Source organism: Andrena cerasifolii, chromosome 16 (assembly GCF_050908995.1).
Source record: "Andrena cerasifolii isolate SP2316 chromosome 16, iyAndCera1_principal, whole genome shotgun sequence".
NCBI lineage: Eukaryota > Metazoa > Arthropoda > Insecta > Hymenoptera > Andrenidae > Andrena > Andrena cerasifolii.
In genome coordinates this window covers 6,605,756-6,621,119 of record NC_135133.1, presented here as the reverse complement: position 1 = coordinate 6,621,119, position 15,364 = coordinate 6,605,756, and the positions used below count along the sequence as shown (strand labels likewise).

The window sequence follows — 15,364 nt, the reverse complement described above, 5'->3', positions numbered from 1 at the left end:
AACGTAGAAGCAGGTGCTAATGTTTCCAGATCACACTGCTGGAGCGGAACAGTAGTTGTTGATCTTCCCAGTCATCATCCATAGCAACCTTCAAACACTGTACAAACCACGTGTAAAAGAGTCGTACCAGTAAATCACCACGTATCAGTGAATGAACATTTTTTTTATTAAAATAAGCAACTAATTAATGAAAGGTTTCTTTTAATTTCTTACTTCATATCCATCCATTTTTGGGGATATTTGCGATTGTTTTTAAGAGAAACCTTCAAATTATATTAATTGACAATTTTACGTCTATATTTGTGCATATTTAGGCAACATTAAAAAAAATAATAATTAAAAAAAGCGGTACCTAAAACTTTATGTAAACGCGTTTTTCTCAAAACAATGTTTTTCGAATTGGTTAGCATATCTCAAAAACCAATCACTGGATTTTCTTCAAACTTGGTATATATCTTTAGTAGGTGTCCCATTCTCGTTGCTACTAAAGCTAAGTCGTTTTTTGCGCGACTTAAAAAACCAGCGAATTTTTTGGAGAAATCGATGCCTGTTTTAGACGCTGCCATATATTTTTTTTACTTTTCAATATTTCTCATTTAATCTAGTTCCGACGATAGCCACGCTCATACAGATTACCTACACAAACGTTTAAATTTTCTATTTCAGACAACTACAACGGCTGATTTTATGCTAACCATGCGCATATGATTTTTGTAAGGCGCTCTATTTGAAGCACTATAACTCCGGATATAACCACTATTTTCTAATACAATTTTTTTTTCACATTCTCTACAGATTGACAACTAAAGCCACAAAGCTGGAAGTAAATATATTCAATGGTTTTGTTTTAAAAATTTGTTCGTCCGCCATGGTAGGGAGACCCCTTAAGTGTTTATTTATTGGTGCATTTACCCTATTACAAAATTCTACTTACCTTCCACTATTTCCACGCTCAGGACACCCGAAACAATCCCTCCCCACGAAACCACCCGAAACCTGAGCAATCCCAAACCACTCTCTCCTCAACAAAACCTACAAGCTTCCCCCACGACGTCGCAAGAACGCAAACACAATATTTCACGTTACTCACCGTTAGCAGGGAGGCTCGCAAGAGGAGCCAACCCCCTGAGACGTTTCCCCTCCCACCGGAAGTGACTCTGGGAACAAATCAAGCCCCTTGCTCAGTAGCAAGGACAACAAATCACGGAGGTTGTCCTTTCGCGAGCATCCGCCAAGAAAGGCCATCGCCGTTGCATCGACAACCCCGTGAATAGCGTTTCTCGGTTATAGGCGAGAGAGACACCCGTCAGGAGGGGAGAGGGTTCCCTCGGCCCGGGGAGAGAGAATCCGCTTGATAAATGCGCGCCTCGCACAGCTAGGAACCAGTTTGGTGTTTACCTAGCAAGTAGCGCGTTGTCAGTCAGCTGGCCGACCGCATCCTTCGCAGCAACGCCGAGTTCGCCGGCTGGTTGGTTGTGTGCGCGCCTTATAGCCGGGCGTTACTGCCTGCCGTACACATTCGACCGCGAGGAAACTCTGTCAGGCGCTGGCGTGGGAGGGGTAGCATCCTGCGCGTGGCGGGGGCAAAGCCAGTGGTGGGGACAGCTGGTGGGGGGGGGGCAGCTGGACGCCGACAGTCATGCAGGGTGCGTGACCGTCGACAGAGTTGAGATTCGCAGTTGGAGTCAGTTGCTCACCGAGGCTCTTGGTGGAACGTCGTCGCGCTTGAACTGCCCTCCGTTATCCGCGCACGCACTTTCTTACGAGGGCTGGCAGCGGACACTTGTGTCCAGAGCGCGTACAAGTCGTCACGGTGCAATCGTTGATCGCGTCGGTTAATGGTGTCTTGCGCTGTTCCAGTGGGCATGGTCCGTGTTCACGCTCCTACGTCCACGAGCAGCGTCGCGACGAGGTCGACCCCGATCCCTCTGGTTCAGTGTCAGTTTTGAGTGCGTGTTCCCCGGCCGACGGGCGGAAGACACGTAGCGCGCGCGACCAACGCTCGAAGGGAGGGTGTTTGATCAGTTCTCGTCTCGTCCCTTTGTTTCTCTCTCGCGTTAGTCGGACACCCTGTGGATAGGTGGTACGGTTGAACCCGTGTGCTGTGACTATGAGTGCGTGACGGTACGACTGTCTTTGCCCGCGATCGCATCGTGTTAGTTGCAGGAGAGGCAGGGGGAACGGTGACTCGCGGCGTCGCTCAGAATGGAGCCACCAAGCTTGATGGTGGTGGGTATCGTATGGTGTCTGGTCGTGAACGGTGGCCTGATAGACGGCCGCAGCATCACCAGCCTCGAGGCGCCCGGCGGCTGCGAGTGGAAAAAGGACGGGGACGACAAGGAGAAGGCCCTCGCCTGTAGGGTCAGGACTATCGCCAATGTGTCCGGCCTAATTGGCAATCTCTCGGCCATTCAAGTGGACTCGATCAGCTCCCTGGCCTTGGAGTGCAGTGACGTGTTGTTCTTCGAGAGCCAGATCGACGGGCCCCACGGATTCTTCTCGCCCCTGCCGCGGCTGGAGAAGCTTCGCGTGGATTACTGCAAGATCCGCTATCTTCCCGGCGGCGTGTTCGCGTCCGCGCACAATCTGCGAAGCCTGGCCGTGAGAACGCACAACAGCGACTGGTCGGCGATGACCCTCGAGCTTCACAGGGACTCGCTGCGCGGCCTGACCCATCTCCAGCATCTCGATCTGGCCGACAACAATCTGTGGACCCTGCCGCCGGAGCTGTTCTGCCCCGTGCAGAGTCTCTCGACGCTCAACCTGACGCGCAACAAGTTACAGGACATCGTCTCGTTGGGCTTCTCCGACTGGGTCGAGTCGTGCACGCCGAGCTTGGAGGTGCTGGACCTCAGCGGCAACGATCTCAACGACCTGCCGGATCGCACGCTCAGCAATCTGCGGAGCCTGAAAATGCTCAGGCTGCAGGAGAACGTGATAGCGAAGGTGGGCGATCACGCGCTGGCCGGGTTGACAGCCCTGCGCTCCCTGAACATGTCCAGCAACCGATTGGTGGCCCTGCCGCCGGAACTGTTCTCAAAAACCAAGGAGCTGAAGGAGCTGATACTCAGCAACAACTCGCTGGCCGTGCTGGCGCCCGGGCTTCTGGATAATTTGGAGGAGCTGGAGGTGTTGGACTTGAACAGCAACGAGCTGACGAATCGCTGGGTGAATCGCAACACGTTCTCGCGGCTGGTGCGGCTCGTCCTCCTCGACCTGTCCTTCAACGCCCTGGCGAAGATCGACGCCCACGTGTTCAAGGGGCTGTACAGCCTTCAGATACTCAAACTGGAGCACAACGACATCGAGACGCTCGTAGACGGCTGCTTCGGCTCCCTGACGAACCTGCACTCGTTAACGCTGTCCCACAACCGTATCGCCAGGTTCGACCCCGCTCACACGGTAGGGCTGAACACTCTCGACCAGCTGTTCCTCGAGACGAACAAGCTGAGGACTCTGCACCATCACGTGTTCGACAATCTGACCGGCCTCCAGGACCTTTCTCTCAGCGGAAACTATCTGACGGAGGTGCCGCACGCGGTGCGCGTGCTTCACTCGCTGAAGACGCTCGACCTTGGCAACAACCACGTGTCCAGGATCGAGAACGACTCGTTCAGCGGCCTGGCCGCGCTGTACGGGCTGCGGCTGGTGGACAACAAGCTGGAGAACGTGTCGCGGGAGGCGTTCTCCACGCTACCTGGACTCCAGGTGCTGAACCTCGCCAACAATTACATCCGCCACGTGGAGCAGAGCGCGTTCGCCAGTAACCCGGTGCTCCGGGCGATCCGCCTGGACGGCAACCAGCTAACGGAGATCCGCGGCGCGTTCACCAGCCTCTCGACCCTGGTCTGGCTGAACGTGTCCGACAACAAGCTGCTGTGGTTCGACTACAGCCACCTACCGACCAGCATAGAGTGGCTGGACATACACGCGAATCAGATAAGCGAGCTCGGGAATTATTACATGGTGCCGAACACGCTGCGTATAAAGATGCTGGACGCCAGCTTCAACCAGATCACGGAGATCGCCGGGCCGAGCGTCCCCGACAGCGTGGAGACGTTGTTCCTGAACAACAACAAGATACGGGCGGTGGCCGCCGACACGTTTCTGCAGAAGAGGAGCCTGGAGAAAGTGGTGCTCTACGGGAACGAGATAAGGAACCTGAAGGTGGCTGCCCTGGCGCTGCACGCGGTGCCCGAGGACGCGGAGCTGCCGGAGTTCTACATCGGGGACAATCCGATCCTGTGCGACTGCACCATGGAGTGGTTGCCGAGGATCAACGAGATGTCCCGTCTGCGCCAGCATCCCCGCGTCATGGACCTGGACTCGGTCACGTGCGACATGGTGCACGCTCGCGCTACGCCCCGACGACCCTTGTTGTCCCTGAAGCCGAAGGACTTCCTCTGTCGTTACGACGCCCACTGTTTCGCGCTGTGCCATTGCTGCGACTTCGACGCCTGCGACTGCGAGATGACCTGCCCCGACAACTGCTCGTGCTACCACGACCACAGCTGGTCGAGCAACGTGGTGGACTGCTCGAACGCCGGCTACAAACACGTGCCGGAGCGGATCCCAATGGACGCGACGGAGATCTACTTAGACGGAAACGAGCTGGGGGACCTGGGCAGCCACGTGTTCATAGGGAAGCGGCGGCTGGAGGTGTTGTTCCTGAACAACAGCGGCATAGCGGCGATCCACAATTGCACGTTCAACGGCGTGGGCGCGCTCCGAGTCCTCCACCTGGAGGACAATGCTCTGAGGGAGCTGCGCGGCTTCGAGTTCGATCAGCTGGAGCGCATGTCCGAGCTGTATCTCGACCACAACGCGATCGCGACCGTGGGCAACACGACCTTCAGGAAGATGAAGGGCCTGGAGGTTCTTCGGCTGGACAGCAACCGTATCGTCGACTTCCGGCCATGGGAGGCGCTGCCAAGCGTCGGCGACACCGCCAAAGTCGCGCTGGAGGGTAACGCCTGGAGCTGCGAGTGCAGCAACGCCGCGAAATTGCGGGGCTGGCTGGCCGAGCATCGGGGCGATCCCGAGAAGATGTATTGCCGCGACGGCGTCGAGACGCTGGCGCAGGCTATGAAGCGTTGCAGGGACCCGTCCACGGAGGCTGTCAGCCGTGGAATCCAGGAAATCCCCCTGCTAGGTGGTAACTTCGTGCCGCTTTTAGCCGGCGCCTTGGTGGCTGTGATCGCGATCTGCCTCTTCGTCGCTCTGGCGTTCGCCTTTCGCCAGGACGTGCGGCTCTGGGCGCACGCGCGCTATGGTCTGCGTCTCGGCAAGATGACCACTCCGCCGGACGAGGAACGGGACCGTCTCTACGACGGCTACATCGTATACAGCGAAAGAGACGAGGACTTTGTCTCCAGGTTCCTCGCAGCGGAACTGGAGCAGTCTGGCCTAACATTGTGCCTGCATTGGAGAGACCTACCGCCAGCCAGGCCCCAAGAAGCCGTACCACCCGCCGCGGCAGCCGCCAGGCGTATCGTCATAATATTCTCGCCGGTGTTCCTCGCGAACGAGTGGCAGCACCCGGAGTTCCGCGCCGCTCTGAGGACGGCGCTAGAGAACATCAGGCCCAGCTCGAGGAAGAGGCGCGTGGTGGTGCTGCTGGCCACGGAGGCACCCGCCAGGGACCCGGAGCTCCAGCTGCTGCTACAGACGTGCACCGTGGTGATGTGGGGCGAGAAGAGGTTCTGGGAGAAGCTGCGGTTCGTCATGCCCGACTCCGTGGGCAAGCGGCGGGACAGCAAGAAGGTGAACGACCGAAATCGCACGCCGGCGCGGTACACCGCTGCTCCGTCCGCTGGCGACGTGTGGACCAAGCCTAATGGCGTTTTGGTCGCACCGGTACACGCACCCACGCCCACGCCCACGCAGTCCACCTATGTCAGCTCCGCGTCGAGCAGGACCGAGGACGAGGACAGCGGCGCGGAGCACCAGCACCAGCACGCCGGCTACAGCGCGCTCCACGCCGGGAGCGCGAGGCCCGCCAGCCTCTCGTCCAGGGGCAGCCACCTTTACAGCACCATACCGGAGCCGCCCGTGCCCACGGCACCTCCTGGTGAGGTCCTCACGCATCCAGCCAACCCTCGCACGTACTTCGTCTAGTACACGGCAAGGTCCGCGTCGATCGCGCGACGATCCAGCTTGCACCGAGTCCGGGGGTGGACTCTGATGGAGCCCGTGGCTAGGGGACGTTGCGTCCGAGGTGGAAGAATTGTCGTCAGGTCGTAGATGCAGAGGGAGGGCGCTGGAGAGTGCCGAGACCAGAGACGCGTTCCAACCTTTCGGATGGTAGGATTAAGCGAATGCTGGGTATCGTAATGAATGGTGAACTCCGGGGTTTTAAACGGTGTCTAACTCAGTGTATTTCTTCCACCTGTTACGGGACTCTTAGGACATGACGAAGATGCGTTGTAGGCTGTTTGTACAGTGTTTCATTCGGCTCTTCCAGTAGAATCGGTTACGAGGGGATGTGGTGCGTTTTCTTTGGACGATGTCGGGGTGGGGCGAGGGAGCCAATGAATAGCGAGAACCTCTGGGACGCTGGTTGATGGTGGTTAACTGTTTCTGTAAGATATAGAGTATTGCATTTCCAAGTCGCCTGATTCAAGTAGCACAGTAGCATACAGTTGCGATGCTTGGAATTTAAATTAATTAGCATTATCAAATCATGACGGAGACCTTTGAAAGGCACAAAAGATGGTGCTCTCGAATTACACGCAATCATTCCGGTCATCAGAGAGTCACTTAACCCCAACGAAAATCCATCAGACGACTTGTTAATCTAATATCGAAAGCCATTATCCACGAAGACGATTGCCCATTAGCGACTATCGCTCCGCGATCCGTCGATACTCATCCACCAATTTAACCCGGGTCTCGCCGAAAAACCTCTCGCCCAGGTCGCGAACTTCCCCTCTCAGAAATTCCCCTCGCGTTCCTCGGCGGGAGCGTGTATATCAGAGCGCTGTTCCTAGAACAGGGGGACTCGCGAAAAAGGGTACCGCCTCGCGAGAATGTGATCGATGGGTCACGAGCTTTCCGTGCTTCGGAATCCACCCGTGTGAAGCTGAACCGATTCGAGAGAGGCACGTTTATTTAAAATACTTTCCTCTGTAACCGTGCAACACGGGACCGTGATCGAGTCATTATTTTTACGTACTAGCTGCGAGTGGGAGGGTGCACGCGGAATCTCTCCTCGCGCAGATCTTGTGTATGTGTGAAAGAAAAGAGAGACTGCGCGTGCGAATGTGTATACAGACGGGCGCGGGGAGGGTGCGCGTAATTTTAGGAAATGGCAGTCAACGAGGACGACATAGATTCTAATTATCCGCGCCGCTCGTTACGGCCGCCTTTGAACACCGTAACTCGAGAGGCAACCCCGATCCGACGTTAGATACGAGGACATCTAGTGTTCCTAGGTCTCACCGGCCCCGCAGTCGCCTTCGATAGAGAGGACCGCGTCGCGGGCACTCGGAATGCTTAACGTCGCGGGGAATCGCGACGCGGAGGGTTTCGGCGAACGCTGGAAAAATAACTCTCTTCCTCTGGCTGCCGTGTCCCGCTCCGCGAAATTCCTCGTTCGACGGTTTCGCCGCGACCGCACGCCTCGATCGATCCCGACTGCTGCCACTTTTGCTTCCTCGCCGTTCTTATTGTTGTTTATTCGCGTTTTCCCTCATCTTTCCACGCCCGCCCGGGAGCGTGCAGAAAATTCACCCGGGACGAAAGACGCACGGTTCCGATTGACCTTAGTTTCGTTTACTGTAAGCCTGACAAGTGTATCGCCAGCGGTACGGTAATTTTTATGTTCACCTGCGAAAGAGCCTGCAACTGTCTCCTCTCGACGGACTTGTAATTTAGTTTTTTTTTTTTTATTGCAAATGGGTTTCGAGGGCGGTGTAAGTTCGGTCGGCCGGGGAATTACGTTAGTTTAAGTTATGCGCCAGTTAATTCCTGGAAACGAGGTGAAATTGACTTGCACGGCTCTCATTGTTGACTCGGGCCGCGGCGCAGAGTTTGGGTACACGCGTTAATGAGAAAGCTTTCATCAGCGACCACATTTTCTTTCAATTACACGTTTTCAGTTTCAAATAACATCCCGTTTATTTAGCAACGCGGCTCGCTAAGTATTCTGCGGCAGCTGATTTAAATATTATACCTCGATGGAAACGGGAATGTTTCCTTCGCGGCGCGATTTTCTATCTCGAATCGCAGAAGCCTCGCAAGCGCCGCGGCTACGCGCCGATAACAATTCACCGGCGGATATCTTTCGGCGCAACGAGACAGTCGATTCTCGTAATTTTATTTCTACTTGTTCGTACAATTAAAACGCAACGTCATATCCAAACTCTCGATCAGTAGCACGTATCCAACGGAAGCTTGGTTGGGCCGGCTTTACACAGCGACCTACTTAAAGCCATACTCCCACGCGTGCAACCTGGGGTGCAGAGTTATTCAAAAGTGGCGTCATTTTTCAGACGCAACACTGCTTGAATAAAAATCCCGAGTCTCTTTAACACCGCGCGTTGCACAACATTCGTCCTAGGAATAAGGAAAACTGACGGTTTCGTTTCGACGGTAATTTTATTTAATTTCATCGCATCTGCTTGCTTCGAGATAAATCAATTTCCTATCTATGAACGTTCGAGCTACCACACTTCACCGACAAAATGATTCTCGCGAGACAAGCCGAGAACGCCGCGCCTTTCTGCGAACTCCGAACCTCGGGCCCAGCTCTTCTTCGTACTATTAATCGTATATATATATATATATATATTTTCCAAAGCCCGAAAAGCGGAGTGTCGCGCGGCTCAGTTCTCTGATGTTCGGCTCGTCGATTGACGGTAGAAACGGGATTTAACGAGGATCGTCTAGCGCGTTGTAAATGTGAGGGCACAAGGGCGCGATGGAGACGAGAGAGAAGGCAACGGATGTCCGTCGCGAGATCTCTCGCTCCCAAGGTGCACACGACTGTCTTGGAAAAAGGCAACGGTCGCCAAACGCTTATTAGTCTGTAAGATGGACCCCCTTGTACATACTGTGTATATCTGACGTTGTAAATACTCACGCACACTTTTCGAGCACATACAGAACGAGGCACGGGGCCCAGACGCCCTGCGCCGACGGCGCGGGCGTGCCCGCGGCCGTTTGCGCGCCTCTAATGAACTTCTAAATCTTGCGGTTTTTCGATTGTATTATTGTATTATTGTAAATACGCTCGTCGGGTCACGCATTGTACTGCATCCACTGATCTGTTGCGCGACTATTAAATTATAATTGCCACACTTTCCATTTCAGCGAAGAACCATGAGAAATAAACACGTTTGTTTTGTAAAAAAATAGATATGACCAAGCAAAGCGGTACGCAGTCATTTCCTTCCAACTCGCCACGCTCCTTGGGAGATCCCTTGAAACTTCGATTCTGCATCACGAGAGGTAGAACTTTATACAGTGCTTCCGCTGAACCTGTTTTCGAAAGATTTGCAGTATTTTTAGCGAGCTTTCTGTAAAGAAAGGGGATATTTATTATTATAATTTTTTTTTAAAGGCCCCACGGTTTACGAAAAATTTATTATAAGATTTTGCGTGGTCCTTTGTATAGATATTTATTATTATGAAATCTCTTTAACCCTTAACTGGTATCCTGGGGTCGCTCGTGACCCCAAGCACGCAAAGTTCGATGTACAATTTTCGGTTGTCTAAGTTGGTAAACTGAATTTCTAATTAATTTTATAATAATAGTTTAACTTTCTACGCTTCTATTATTTTATACATTACCTAAGATGAAAATATTCCTAGTGGTTGCTCTAGCGTCGACTTTACAAATTTCTGTGTCCTTTTTTATTTGGGGTCTGCCACGACCCCAGTATACCAGTCACGTTTGCCAAAAACAGTATACCAGTTAAGGGTTAAAAGGCCCCGCGGTCCATGAACAGCTCGCCGTAAATTTTGCGGGGACCTCTGCGCAGATATTTATTATTTTAAATTTTAGAAGTATGTACGAACGCCTTTTTTGGCCCCGCAAAAATTCACGCTGCCCTACAAGCGATTACGTGTCCTTCTGGTAAGTCGAAGGTAGAGGAGGTCGATAATGGCGAATCATTCACGCCTCCGTTACCCGTTTTGATAATAACACGACGGCTAATCGGCAGTTATTAGCCTTCTGCTGGGATGAAACTTTCATTGCCCCTTATTATTGGAAATTTTGCTCCGCTGACTGCAGACTAATGAATTATTTCCTCGGGAAGATGAAGACGCGGGGGAGACGGGTGCTAACGATTATCGATTAGGCGTCGGGAATCAGTGAAATAAAGCGTAACACGTAGGGAAGTTTCCAGGACATTATCTGTACTATCGGCTGGAGCTTAATATAGCGAGAGTTTAATAAATATCGGAGGGAAGGGAAGCTCTGAAGTCGATTATTACTTTGAATTTCGATTGCTGTTCGAAATAACTTTCCTCCTGGTCTGTTTAAACTCTCCCATTTTTCTTTGATGTCTGACTACGTTCGTATTAATATTTAATTCTGTATTGGTGATCAGAGGACACTCTATCATCCCCTAAGCCTCTTCGTTTCATGTCACAGATTTTCTATCTTTTACACGTCCTATTGTTTTGTATTCAGAATCCAGGGTTCCAAGTGAGTCGCTTTAATTCGAAAACACTTTTCCTGCTATTCCCGGCCGGAATTTTCGCGTATTATAAGCCGGCTCGTACGTTTCACGTTAGTATTTCAATTAATATTGGACCCAATATCGGTACTGCGATCCAATCTTCTTATAGGATTGGACTTCTATCCGATACTGATGCTCCGAGTGGAATTCATCTGACAGCAATTTTATCGGCGATGCCGATAATACGGATTCGTAACCGTTCAATCGAGGGGAATATTATTTACTTTCACTCCCTGCGGAGATCACTTTAGTCGGCTTTCGTGTGCAAGACAGATCCTTGACAAGCCGAAGGCGCGAACCCTCGATGGCACTTCACACTCTCGCAGCCGAGGTGGGGGAAAAGCGTGCAGCTTCTAGCGCGAGCATCCCTCCAATGCGTAGCTTCCGAAATTCTCATTTAAGCAACAAAGTGTGCCGTGATACATCTCTGGTGCAGATAATACGCCTCCAGCTTGAACAGTTTTATTTTGTTCTTTTTTGCCAATCGAAGTTAATAATTAAAGTCTCTTTTAACATATATATTATCAATTTTCACGTTCGAAATTTAACATCCGATTTTACATAGCACTTTAAATATTCCAAGTGTCTTCCTGCAAAACTAATCATTCTGATTTACACCAGTTTGCCCGCCCACTAGACATATGAAATCGACTCATCGTAGAAAAAGCAATAGCAGAAAGTCTTGCGTTCAATTTCGCCACCACGTTCAAGATCACTTCAGAAATTCCACCGAAGTCCGTTCGGTTATTTGTACACAACACTTTGCACTCGACCTTCTCGACTATTCCCCAAACAGTGTCTCAGTCTCCCATGGATTTCGGAAGTTGGCCATTTCGGGCACCTCTTACAAAGGTAAGCAAACAGAAGTTGGAGCACGGAGTTCCCGATAGCTCAGTGATAATACGTTCAGATGAACTTGTACTATCCAGTCACTGGCGTTCAAGGCTTCCACGCGTAAGTCGGGGATATTATCCCATCGTTTCTCCAGCGTATAAAATTCCCATCACGAGCATATAAAAGTCCTCCACTCGAGAGCCTCAAACAGCAACAACGCGTCCGTGGAAGCCTGAAATTTCCGAGCATACATTATCGCTTTAAACTGATAAACCCATCCACCAAGCGTACCCCAACGTATCGCGTCACCCCTCGCGCGTAAGCAGCTTCATTAACGCTCGAGTCCGCTGCAGCCGATGATCCACCAGCCCGCTGCCGCCCGCCGAAGAATCCAGACGCCGCTCGCGTTAATCCGAAGCACTCCTCATTTTTCCGCGCGAGCCGTAACTCAAACCGCGCCGCGCTTTCCCACGCGGCCGCTAAATAACGCCGACATTAACCGAGCAAGACGCTCGGCGCAGGAATGAAAAAAAAAAAAAAAAAGGGAGAGGGAAGCTCGGCACGGAAAGGCGACGCGAAAGAAACGGACGAAACAGGGGCGGTGGGGGAGGGGGCTTAGATAAGCGGAACGCGGAATAATTTATCGCATTACCCGTATCGCGGAGAACTGCGACGCTTCTGGGAATAAAATGTTAAATACGGCCGCGTACGTGCGCCCGCCGCCAAGAACTCTTTTATCACCGGCGGTCCACCGAACGAACAGACCTTTCCACGGGGGCTAGTGGCTGTGATAACACCGCAAGTCGGCCACGGAGAGTTACGGTCCCTAGAAACACCCGCTCCCCACGCGTGCACGAAAGTATCAACCCCGTTCGGGCTTGCCGCGTCGCATCTGCCGCGATCGGCAGCGCAGCCTTCCTTTCGGAGATAATGGGGAACGGGGACGCAGCAAAACGGGGCCGATAGTTATGCCGCCCTATATTAACCACCGCGCCATTACTCTCTATTCTCCTTGCCCTTAACCGCCGCCGATCGTTAGAGTCACCTGTAGCGTGGGCCCAGAATTTCAGCCCGCCGCCGAGTCGCTCTCACCGACGGCACACAGCTGCGGATAATCGCCCATCTAAACACTAACCCGCCCCAAAGCAGTCCTCACTTCCGTGGTCAGGCGAGGGCCGGTGTTTTCTGCGCGGCTAGGGGCCCGCCGGTCCCCCCCCCCCCCCCGCTCGCACCATCGATCCTCGTCCCATCGACGAAACTCGAGGATCGCCGTTCATCCCGGCAGGGAACTCGGGAATTTCGTGCGCGTCCCAACCGCCTGGGTCACGTCCGCGCGAGATTCCGGGGCATAAGTTACAATTCCGGCGTAAGAGGATGCCCGTGAATTGGCTTTTTAAAAGGCCCACAGGGGGCCTGCCTGGATCGTGTTCCGATTCGTCCCGATGGAAGTAACAGTTTTATCGAGAGGCAAAGAGACGGCAGCCTGGATTGCGCCCCTCCCCGATCATTGCGGGCTCGGGAATCCTGCAGCAACGGAATTAACTGCGCGAGGAAGCGCGCACGTACGAGTCAAATATTTGAATAGCCTCGAGGAGGAGGAGGGGCGGGCAGGCCGGAAGGCCACGGAATAGTAGAAAAGAGCCGCGGCGCGGCTAATGACATTACGTCTTTAGGATGCTCTCGGGCAAATTACATTTGCCGGGCGAGCTGCGCCGACTACCGCAACGAGCAAATGGAATAATAATAAGAGCGCGGTGATATCGGGCGGAATTGTGGGTCGTGTAGACGCGTTTAATAATCAAAGTAACCCCGCCAGCCTCGACGCGTGGATCGATAATTTAAGGCTTTTCGGCGTGCCGGCTGGAAAAATTGAAACGCCCTGCGATTCTTTGAGTAGGTATTACTGCGCCAAGAAGAAGCGATTTGAGGAACTTTTGGATCTTTACTTTATTCTGTTATTCCGTCTATAAGGTACATCGCGGCTGACGCAGGACTTTTGTGGGATTTCAAGGCTTCCCTGAGGTGTTTAATCTGATGATCTTGGGTGGATATAGGGTTTGGTGCAAGGGAAATAATTAAATTGCTTCCAGGTTAGTTAGAGTAAAGAATTGAAGGATTGAGAGCAAAAACGGAGTAACCCACATTTTTGGGGAAATTGAGTTAGTAGCAATAGTGTATTCCAATAGGCTGTTTACTAATCATATAAAATAGGAAAAATAAATTCTTTTTTCAATGCGGGTTAGTCCGTTTTTGCTCTCAGTGACTCAATTATTCTTTATTATATTCGCTTGTAGCTTAATGTTAATATACATTGAGCAACCTTTCAATTGTATCACCACACGCAATCTTTCTGGTGGGTCCTGGAGGTTGTTTGCCGAGGGCTTTCCTCGGTGTAATCCTGAGGAATAGTTCCCATTACGTAATGATAGTTGCCAATATTTCGATGGGGGTATTTCGGTGTTTCCCAGCGGGGCAAGATCGAGTCAATCAAGTGAACCCAATTCAATCATGAAGCAGCGGTGGCTCTAATCGAACCACGGTTAATCACAGAAGGAACAGGGGGCCCAGTGGATCCCACCAGTAGTGCTCACTTAGCAAACCATCCATCTTTCGTTGACACATATTTTTTTGTATCATCAATTCAACTGGAGACATTAACGTGGCCTATTTCCAGTGGACCACCCTTTCTGTAAATCCCCCGGAGCGACCGTGAGCACCGACCTTCTTACACTTACGGAGTTCTTCCGTATAAGAGTAATATAATTGATCAGCTTCCATGACCCATCTCACTTGCCTAGTCCCATTAAATCTCGCCGCATCCCACGATACAATCATGCGCCAATAAAATGAGATGAATCCAAAGCGGTTCATCGTTATCGGAGCGCAGGTACCTACGGTACAATTTCGTGGGTCATTTATCCTTCCGCGTGTGTATAGGGCGCGCGTGCAAGGGAAAAGAGAGCATCGAGAGGGCCCGGCCAGCCCCCATCGCCGGCGCGTTTCCCATCCGAGGGATGCGTGCACGAGTGACTTTCTTCTTTTTCCCCGATGGCCAGCGACGGGACGAGCGGAGGCGCCAGTGCATCGATCAACTGTCGAACGACCGGCCGCTAATTGCGCCGGCCACAATATCTTGATCAATCGAGCGTGGGGCGTTGGAATTAATTAGAACGATGACGTGCCCGGCGGACGTGGCCGATGCGCCCGCTCGCCAGAGGAGGCGAGCTTGTAGATCGGACGGCGAAGCTCGTCCTGGCCAGATAGCCTATCTTAAGTGAGCGGCAGCCCCCTTTCCCAACCGACGGCATTGAAAAACAGAGGAGCAAAGCTAACCCCCCTCCCCCGTTCCCGGCGGATAAAACGAAGAAATTGCCGAGCCCCCGTGTTGTGAGTTTGGCGCCTGCCCTCCGCCCGTCCTCCACTCCCGGTTAATACGATTCCAAGATAAATTCGCGACGCGCTCTCTCCTTTTCGCCCGTCATCCCCGGCCCGTTGCTCGCGATAAGCAATATTATCGGCTCTGATCGATTCTATTAAGCCCCGCGCCGGGGGAACCGGAGTTCTTTAGGCGCTTTGTCTCGCTGCTCCCGAGCTATCGCGATACCGTTCGCGATGTTAACCTTCTGTCGGGTCAGAGAGCTACTTCCAGAGGAACTTCTTCCAGCGACTTTCTCTTCGTCGCGTTTGATCCTCTTCCCCAAGGCCGTATCGCTGCGACGGGTATTTGTGACGGGAAATTGTCCGGGGAGTAATGCGAGTTTTTGTGGGGGGATGCTTTTGTTTAGAGGTGGAGGTTGCTTTGACTTGGTCAAGGGTGGGGTAGTGGTTGCCGTGGTGCGATG

At 52.5% G+C, this 15,364-nt stretch overlaps 1 protein-coding gene across 1 annotated transcript; it reads left to right on the top strand.

Annotated features, from left to right (window-relative positions):
* The first annotated feature begins 1,612 nt into the window (after window positions 1-1,612).
* On the top strand, window positions 1,613-9,354 carry LOC143377495 (toll-like receptor Tollo). The gene has a single exon (XM_076828770.1). It carries the CDS (start codon window positions 2,206-2,208, stop codon window positions 6,115-6,117), a length of 3,912 nt encoding a protein of 1,303 aa, XP_076684885.1. The 5' UTR covers window positions 1,613-2,205; the 3' UTR covers window positions 6,118-9,354.
* The last annotated feature ends 6,010 nt before the right edge of the window (window positions 9,355-15,364 follow it).